The sequence below is a fragment of the Echinops telfairi genome, unplaced genomic scaffold (assembly GCF_000313985.2).
Source record: "Echinops telfairi isolate 266 unplaced genomic scaffold, ASM31398v2 ScPeMD7_7415;HRSCAF=8453, whole genome shotgun sequence".
Classification (NCBI taxonomy): Eukaryota; Metazoa; Chordata; class Mammalia; order Afrosoricida; family Tenrecidae; genus Echinops; species Echinops telfairi.
Window position 1 is genome coordinate 556,056 of NW_022111315.1, and position 9,633 is coordinate 565,688.

A 9,633-nucleotide genomic window follows, 5' to 3' on the forward strand; every position below is an offset into this window, starting at 1 on the left:
TCCCTGTTTTGCCACTCACACCACTGGTCCTATAGGGCTCATCCATCCTGGATTCCCTGTATTTTCAGTTCCTATCTGTACCAGTGTACCTCCTCTGTAAACTGACTTATTAAAAAGAAATTAAAACCTACAGCACACATCATATTTAGTGGTGACAAAATAGGTTTTCCTAAGAAAGAAATAAGAAAAGGATGTCCCCTCCTCTCCTCGACCAAAACTAGAAGTTCTATCTAATACAATAAAGACAAGGAAATAAAGGTATATAGCTGGGGAAGTGTAAATACAACTCTTTGCTCACTCACAGATGAAGTATCGCCTATGTAGAAAAGAATCAACCAAAAGACAAACAAAAAAGGAGTAAAGACAATCTTACCGTGTTTTCAACAAATGTTAGAACAACAACATAAAGAAACCAAAAGATGCACTGCATCAGGCAACTTTGCAGCAGAAGACTTCTTTAAAGTGTTCATGTGAAAGATAGAACATGAATAAGGAAGACCAAAGAAAAATCGATGCTTTTGAATTATGGTACTGAAGAATATTGAATACAGTATAGACTGAAAAACAAACAAATCTGTCTTGGAAGAAAAACAGTCATAATGCTCCTTAGAAGTAAGGATGGTGAGACTTTGTCTCATGTACTTTGGATATGTTGTCACGAGGTACCAGTCGCTAGAGAAGGACTTCATGCTTGGTGAAGCAGATCAGTGAAAAAGAGGAAGACGCTTAACAAAATAGATGGACTTGGTGGCTACAACAATGGGCACAAACACAAGAACAATTGTAGACATGTGCAGGACTGGGCAGTGGTTTTGTTCTGTTGTACACAGGGTTCTTATGAAGCGGAACTAACTCAACAATATCTAACAACAACAAGAGCAAGGATTATGTACTAAACATCACTGTAGCCCAGGATATGCATATAGTAGATACCCAAGATGCTTGATGTTTATTAATTGAGTAAAGACACAAGACACAAGGAGAAGCAAAGACTAGAGATTAGGAAGTAGTATGATTCCAAGGGTCTATCCCTCCTGGAAGAGATCAGTGATGCACCCACCTGGTGTTAGGAGTTACTCACCCGTGAAGGGGTCAACGATATTTCGTTTCTTAACCTTGGTCTCATTGATTGCTGCATAGTAGGCACAGGTCATCTTAATGAGCCAGGCAGCCCGCATCACAGGTACTGTGTATTTGGCTAAGTATCCAAACACTTCTTCTTTCTTACTGAAAATTGGGACCTGGATGGATATGGCAAGTAGTGAGGCTTCTATTACCCCATGAGCTGGCATTCGGGTAGCTTAATCTGGGAATGAGAGTATTGGGGATCCACACTTCCCCCTTAGCCTACAGAAAAGGAAATAGCACCTCACCTTTTTAGCTAGTTGTGTGAGTGGCTTAGTGCCAGCCAGGTCAGTAAACCAGGTGTTAATGGCACTCTGGGATCGTGCAGTCACCAGCCAGAAGTTGTCCTTTTGGTTCACTTGGGACTTCCTTCGACCAGTGTCAGGCAGGGTGTTACAACGCAACTTCTCTGCAATGATGCTGCTGAAGTTGGAACTGATCTGAGGGTAGAGGGGCAAGTAGGCAGGTGGTTGTGCCTTTGACGGGCAAATGCCAATGTGATACCATTAGGTTATGAGTATTGGGGAATACTCTGCCCTTCCCAACCGAGGGCATTTGCTCCTTTCTCAGATTCTTCCAGCCATTTCCTTCGGCATGGTAGGGTCGCCTCACCTTGGCAGGATTGAAGTTGACGTTCTTGGCACTACCATGTTCATCACCAGAGACAGCAGGCTGATTATTGAAACCTTGTTTGACATTCAAAGCTGTCAGCTCATCCTGAGACAGGAAAATGACATTTAACCGCCCCCCCCTACCCCGTGGGGTAGGGAGGGTAGGAGGGGCGAGCAAGAGGCACGAGGGGAAAAAGTCGGAGGGGGGTTCTGAATAGAACAGATAGTTATTTAAGGCTCGGCCCTTATATTCCTTTGGACCACACCCTCACCCCTTCAGTCACTAAGATTCCCAGCCACCCAGAGGTCCCTCAACATCAGTCTTTCCTGGCAAAAAAACCCTCACCACGCTACCTCAGACAACTTTCTGAGGGGTGTGCGTGCGTTTGTGTGTGTGTGTGTGTTTTGGGGGCCCCTCGAGCGTGCCCCCTACATCGCTCCCTATTCATAGCCAGAAGCCCCAAGATCCAGGTCCTACTCTCCCACCTTGGCCCACTTTACTCTTGCCCCCTTTCGGGACTTTCATTCCCACCTAATCGCCCCGCCCCCCCTTCGCCCAACCGTCAATGCCTCCGGCTCTGCTGATCGCTTGTCCTTGGTCCCTCAAGAGCCCTTAATGAACGCACCTCCTTCTGTTTGGGATCTTGAGGGTACACATCGGGAGGCCCCAGCCGCGGCCGCTTCAGCGGCCGGTGTTCGTAGCTCAAGATCCCGAAAGCCGCCATCTTGCCCAGCCCGTAGCGCCAGAGGCGCCAGCAGGGACTGTGGCTGGTGGGCGGGGGGGCCCGAGCAGGAGGGGAGAAGCGGCGGGCGTTTGGGAGGACGCGGCCCAGAGACAACTAGGGGGCAGGTTACAAACTCTCGAACATTGCCGGAAACTACCGAGTGAAGCCGAGGGACGCCGGGAAGACCCGAAGAATGCCGATTGTCGAGAGGGCGGGGCCCGGCGTGGGGCGGAACGCCGTGTCCGGAAAGCGTCTCTTAGTGGGCCATGGAAAATCGATTACGGTTTGCGAAAGTGTCAATGAAACGCATTTGTGCCACCAATAGTGCCAGAGTGGTGGGCGTCAGGGGGTGGGGTGGGCTGTGCAACCCTTTTACGAAGGGGAAGGGAGATGTCGTGCTGAGCTTTGATTGGAATCGGGTTCCCAACGCCTGACTCAGTTCTGGGTCTAGACCAAGTGCTCACTAATTATTTGTACTGATTCCAAATTCAGCCTTATACAAACCACTTCTTTCTGTCTTAGTGTCTGCATCTGAAAAATGGGTATAAAGACCCCTGACACATGCTATTGACACAGCTACTCAGTTTCCAATTATTTTAAAATGTAATGCTGCAATTGGAGACTATTTTGCCTAAGGCTGTGTATGTTTTTGTGTATATACCTCAAGTTCAAGTTAATAGCTTTGGCTTATGCTCTATACAAACTTAGTGAATAACAAAAATGGATAACTTTAATTATAACCATAATGGTATGAGTGCTGGCATTGGTGGTCAGGGTCATGTTGGACCTCCCTCCTTATTTCTTTGTATTATACTAACCAATCTCCAGAATCATGGAGCTCCTTTAAAAGAAAATGGAAAAATAGAGGAACACAGTTTGCAATTTCATACATGCTCTCTTATTGATCAAACAACAAACAAAAACACATATACAGTTGAGTGGGATACATATCAAATCCTAATGGGCAGAGTTACAATTATCAAGTTATCGCCTTTATCAGTCCATTGCCATTTAGGTTATTGACTAAACGTAATCCATTAGTCAGTCAAAAATAAACTATTGACAGAGGTCGCTGTAAGATACGAAAATAATAGTAATTTATAATATATCAAGGGGTCACCAAGGTGGGGGAAGAGGAAAGGGAAGAAAGAGGAGTTGACACCAAGGAATAGAAAGTAAATGCCCAGAAAATAATGATGGCAACATTTGTACAAATGTGCTTGATACAATTGATACAATTGATACAATTGTATGGATGGGTACAATAGCTGTAAGAGCCCTCAATAAAATGGTTTAAAAAAATCAAAATAAAAACCAGAAGAAAATGAAAACTACACACACACACACACACACCCACGCACGCACGCACGCACGCATGCACACACGCACGCACGCACGCACGCACGCGCGCATACACAGAGTTCTTCAGAGTTTAATAGGTGGTGGGTTACGCATTGGGCTGCTAACTGCCAGGCCAGCAATTTGAACCCACCAGTTGCTCCAAGGGAGAAAGATGAGGCATTCTACTCCCATAAAGAGTGACAGTCTCTGAAAAAAAAAAAAAAAAGAGTTACAGTCTCAGAAACCCACAGTCGCAGTTCTACCCTAGCCTATAGGGTTTTTGGAATGGGGATTCAATGGCAGTGAGTTAGTGTATATTATGCAAACTCTCTTTAATATATATTGTGTGCACAACTCTGGAAGGTGGCTCTAACTCTTTGAAGCTTTCATATGAGTTAGGTCTGAGGTTCTTAATCTTTTTCTTTTCCTTTTTTAAAAAAATATTCATAGCCCTTGAGGATGCTGAAAGCTATGGGTCTTCTTTCCAGGGTGCAAAAATGCACATATACGTATATAAAATTTCAGATACTCTCCAGGAATATTTTTAGATCCATGAAGTTCAACCATGTACCCCCTAAATCTCACAGATTAAGAACTCTTGGTCTAGTGAAAGACATCAATTAAATAACAGACACTTTTCAGACATTATCTCATTTAACCTCAAACAATCCTATTCATTATACCACTCACTACCGTTAGATTGATTCTGACTCAGAGCAACCTTGTAGGACAAAGCAGAGCTGCTCCTGTGGGTTTCTAAGACTGTAAATCCTTTTTTTAAAAATCATTTTATCGGGGGCTCATAGAACCCCCCCCCACTTTTAAAAAGCAGTTTTAATGGCACATATCAGACAATTCAATAGTTCAATCATATCAAGAAGAATTGTGCAATCATTACCACAATTAATTTTAAAACATTTTCTTCTTCCTTATACTCCTTGTTATTCATGTAATTATTTTTTCCTATGGTGGCAAAAATATACACAATAGAACATTCTTGCATTCAGCAACTTATTTAAAAAAATCATTTTATTGGGGGCTCCTACAACTCTTATCACAATCCATACATCCATACATTGTGTCAAGCACATTTGTACATTTGTTGCCATCATCATTCTCAAAACATTTTCTTTCTACTTGAGCCCTTGGTATCAGCTCCTCATTTTGCCCCTCCCTCTCCCAGCCCCCTCCCTCATGAACCCTTGATAATTTATAAATGATTATTATTATGTTAGCTTTCATTAACTTTGATTATTTTAAGCTTAATTTATTCCCCAGCCATGAGTTTTTGCTTCTTCAGTTTCTTCTGGGAAATCTTTTTCTTCTGTGCAACCTCCTCTTCTGGTTTGGGAACGATCTGTTCGTTCTCAGTCAGGATCATTTCAATGTGGCGGGGGAGCTCATGTATGGGTTGATCCGACCATGAGCTCTGTAAGTCTGGCGGCTCATCTTGGGGGCTTTGTTCACCTGGATGTGCTCAATGACCAGAGCTAAACCCTTATGTTCAACATTACTTTCTGCATTTTTAAGCATGTGAAGCAAAAATTCAGCACTCTTTTTGGGCCACTGACCCTGGGTCCAACCCCACTCTTTGGCCTGGGCACACCTACCAACACTACCATTGTAATGTCGGAAGGGCACACACTGCTTCTGCCGAGTGATGTCTTTCAAGTATTTGGCGGCTTTCCGGATATGCATGCCTTTGATGGCTTGTACAGTTTCACGGGTGTTCTTGAAGTGGACCCGGAGGTTTGACCCTCTTGATTTGCAGGATTTTGTAGGGTTTTCTGGGTCAAGTGAGTAGTGAACCATTTTGGCAAGTCACCTGAGACCACTGCAGTTAGAGGGCTAAATTATTATTATTTTGTCATGTCCTACACTGTTCGATGTCTTCCTTCACCCACTTTTCTGTTGTCCATCCCCCTGGGAGGGGATTATATGTAGATGCTTGTGATTGGTTCCTCCTTTCTACCCCACCTTCTCCTTCCCCTCCTGGTATCACTACTCTCATTATTGGTCCTGAGGGGTTTATCTGTCCTGGATTCCCTGTGTTTCCAGCTCTGATTTGTACCAGTGTACAACCTCTGGTCTAGCCAGATTTGTAAGGTAGAATTGGGATCATGATAGTGGGGGAGGGTGGTGGTGGGAAGGAAGCGTTAAAGAACTAGAGGAAAGTTGTATGTTTCATCGGTGCTACACTGCACCCTGATGGGCTCATCTCCTCTCCACGACCCTTCTGTAAGGGGATGTCCAATTGCCTACAGATGGGCTTTGGGTTCCTACTTTGCACGCCCCCTCATTCACAATGATATGATTTTTTGTTCTTTAATGCCTGATACCTTATCCTATCGACACCTTGTGATCACACAGGCTGATGAGCCTTTTCCATGTGGGCTTTGTTGCTTCTCAGCTATGTGGCTGTGTGTTTATCTTCAAGCCTTTAAGGCTCCAGATGCTATATCTTTTGATAGCCGGGCACCATCAGCTTTCTTCACCACATTTGCTTATGCACCCAATTTGTCTTTAGCAATCATGTCGGGAAGGATCTTGCTTTCTTATCCACCATGTTACTCTCTGGCTAATGACTTGTGCGTTTAATCCATCCATATTCACAGTCATTATTGATAAGTATGAGTTTATTGCTGTTTTTTGCTGTATTTTTATTTCTTTGTTCCTCATAATTTTTTTTGCTGAATTCATTGTGTCTTTGGTTTTCTTTCACTTTTTATTATTTGCTGTTATCTTACTGTTTACTAGGTCTCTGTGCTTCTATTCATGACGTTTTCATTATCTGATGATATTTCCGTGCTATCCATAATGGTTTCAGAGGCTGATTTCTCTGAAGTGGACAGCCTATTCCTTCTTTGTAGTCTGTTTTCAGTCTGGAAGCTCTACTGAAATCTGTTCAAATTGGGTGACCTTGCTGGTATTTGAAATCCCAGTGACATAGTTTACAGCATCACAGTAACACACAAGCCACCACAGTACGAAAAACTGACAGAAGCTTGCTCTTAATCATAGAGTATCTAAGGCAAATGGATGGAACAATGAAGTAAAAGAGCGGAATAGGGCAGCTCAAGGAGACAAAGTCAAATATTATAATAAAATGTGCAAAGGCCTAGAGGTAGCAAACTAAAAAAGAAGAACACGCTCAGAAGATCTTAAATTGAGAGAACCAAAGAAAATATTCAAGCCTTCTGTTGCAATATAGAAAGATTCTATGGCAATATATTGAATGACACAGGAAGCATCTAAAGAAAATGGACAAAATATACAGAATCACTGTACCAAAAGAACTAGTTGACATTCAGACCATTTCAAGAGGTAGCACATGATCAAGAACCAAGTCCAAGCTGTACTGAAGGCATTAGCCAAAAACAAGGCTCCAGGAATGGATGGAATACCAATTGAAATGTTTGAAGAAGCTGAAGAAGCATTGGAAGCACTCATTCATCTCTGCCAGGAAATTTGTAAGACAGCTATTTTGCCAACTGACCAGAAGACATCCATATTTGTGGCCATTCCAAAGAAAGGTGGCCTAACAGAATGCTCAAATGATAGAACAACATCATTGTTATCACATGCAAGTGAAATTTTGCTGAAGATCACCCAACAACAGTTGCAGCAGTATATTGACAGCTAGCTGCCGGGGTTCAGGCTGGATTCAGAAGAGGATGTAGAACAAGGGATATCATTGCTGATGTTAGATGGATCTTGGCTAAAACAATAATACCAGAAAGGTGTTTACTTGTGTTTTATTGGCTATACAAAAGTATTCAACTCTGTGGATCACAACTAAATATGGATAATCTTCAGAAGATAGGGAATTCTAGAACATTTCATTTGCGCTCATGTGGAACTTGTACAAGGATCAAGGGGGAGTTATGTGACTAGAACCAGGGAATACTATATGGTTTGAAATCAGGAAAGGTGTGCATCAGGGCTGTAACCGTTCACCATACTTGTTTAATCTTCATGCTGAGCAAATAGAGAAACTGGGATATATGAAGAAGTTTGTGGCATCAGGATTGGAGGAAGGCTTACTAATAAAGCACCAGATGCAAGTTGATATAACCTTGTTTGCTGACAATAAAGAGGACTCGAAGCACTTGCTGATGAAGATCAAGGATTGCAGCCTTCAGTATGGATTACAACTCAATGTAATGAAAACAAAAATCCTCACAAGTGGACCACTAGATAACATGATAAATGGAGCTCATTGAAATTCTCAAAGGATTTCATCCTGCTTGGATCCACAATCAATGTTCTTGAAAGCAGCAGTCAAGAGATAAAATCACACATTGCATTGGGTAAATCTGCTTCATAAGACCCGTTTAAAGTGTTGAAAAGTCAGGATGCTACTTTGAGGATTCAGGTATGCCTGACACAAGCCATGGTATTTTCAGTTGCTTTATCTGCATGTTAATGTTAGACATTGAATAAAGAAGACTAAAGGATAATTGATTAATGTGAATAATTATGGTTCTAGTGAAGATAGTGAAGAATACTATGGACTGCCAAAAGAACAAACATCTTTCTTGGAAGAAGTGCAGCCAGGACGTTCATTAGAGGTATGGGTAGCAAAACTTTATCTTACATACTTTGGACATGTCAGGAGAGACCAATCCCTGGAAAAGGACATCATGCTTGGTAAAGTAGAAGGGCAGTGGAAAAGAGGAAGGCTCTCCATAAGGCTGAAAATCAACAAAAGTACGATGAAAAAAACAAGGGCAAACAATTGGAGGATCAATGACTGTCTCGCACAAAAGGAGTGGGCATTGGCCACGATGAGAGATGAAATCAGGGAGTTTCTAGAAACCAATGAGAATGAAAATGTGAGGTACCAAAACCTTTGGGACACAGCAAAGGTATTTATCAGAGGAAGGCTGATAGCAATACATGCACACATGAAAAAGGAAGAGAGACTTATGGTTGATATGCTGGCACAAAACTTACAGCAATTAGAGCAGAGTAAACAGAACAATCCTACTAATAACAAAAGGAAAGAAATAATAAAAATCAGAGCTGAAATACAGGAGAGGGAAAACAAGAAGACTATGGAAAAATGTAATGCAGCTAAAAGTTGGTTCTTAGAAGGATTAACAGAATTAGCAAACCTAGCAAACCTAACCAAAGAAAGGGAGGAGCAAATTTTAATAGCAAGGATGAGGGATGAAACAGGGGACATTAATACGGACCCTAATGAAATAAAAAAGATAATTGCACAGTACTATGAAGGCCTGTGCTCTAACGAATTCAACAACTCGGAAGACACGGACACAAACTTGGAAAAACAATCCCTTGCTAGGCTATCCCAGATGGACATCAAGAACCTAAACAGACCCATAGCAATAAAAGAAATAGACAAGGTTATCAAGGGATTACCAACAAAAATAATCCCCCAGACCAGATGGGTTCACAGGAGAATTCTACCAAGCATTCAGGGAAGAACTGACACCAATCTTACACAAACTCTTCCAGAACATAAAAAAAGACAGAAAACTCCCAAACTCTTTCTATGAAGCTAGTATAACTCTGATACCTAAAGCAAGCAAGGATCCCACAAGAATCAAGAACTACACACCAATGTCCCTAATGAACATTGATGCAAAAATCCTTAACAAAATACTGGCAAATACATTCTATGATGCTCTCACCTTCCTGACACAACCGCTGAAGACAAATGGGTGCATAAGCAAATGTGGTGAAGAAAGATGATGCTGCCTGGCTATCAAAAGGTATAGCGTCTGGGGTTTTAAAGGCTTGAAGGTAAATAAGCGGCCATCTAGCTCAGAAGCAGCAAAGCCCACATGGAAGAAGCACACCAGCCT

General features: G+C 42.3%; 1 protein-coding gene and 1 pseudogene across 11 annotated transcripts in view; both read right to left on the minus strand.

Moving 5' to 3' along the window:
- Nucleotides 1-2,489, minus strand: part of MED12 (mediator complex subunit 12) — a 26,360-nt gene extending 23,871 nt beyond the window's left edge. For all 11 annotated transcript variants that reach the window (XM_045297021.1, XM_045297014.1, XM_045297016.1 and 8 more), the window contains exons 1-4: nt 2,363-2,489; nt 1,738-1,842; nt 1,374-1,565; nt 1,082-1,241 (exon numbers count right to left, since the gene is read on the minus strand). In XM_045297021.1, coding sequence (XP_045152956.1) covers nt 1,082-1,241; nt 1,374-1,565; nt 1,738-1,842; nt 2,363-2,461 — 556 coding nt within the window. In that variant the 5' untranslated portion in view covers nt 2,462-2,489. The remainder of the gene's footprint in view (nt 1-1,081; nt 1,242-1,373; nt 1,566-1,737; nt 1,843-2,362) is intronic.
- A 2,580-nt stretch (nt 2,490-5,069) lies between these two features.
- On the minus strand, nt 5,070-5,614 carry LOC101656967 (annotated as a pseudogene).
- Between the last annotated feature and the right edge of the window lie 4,019 nt (nt 5,615-9,633).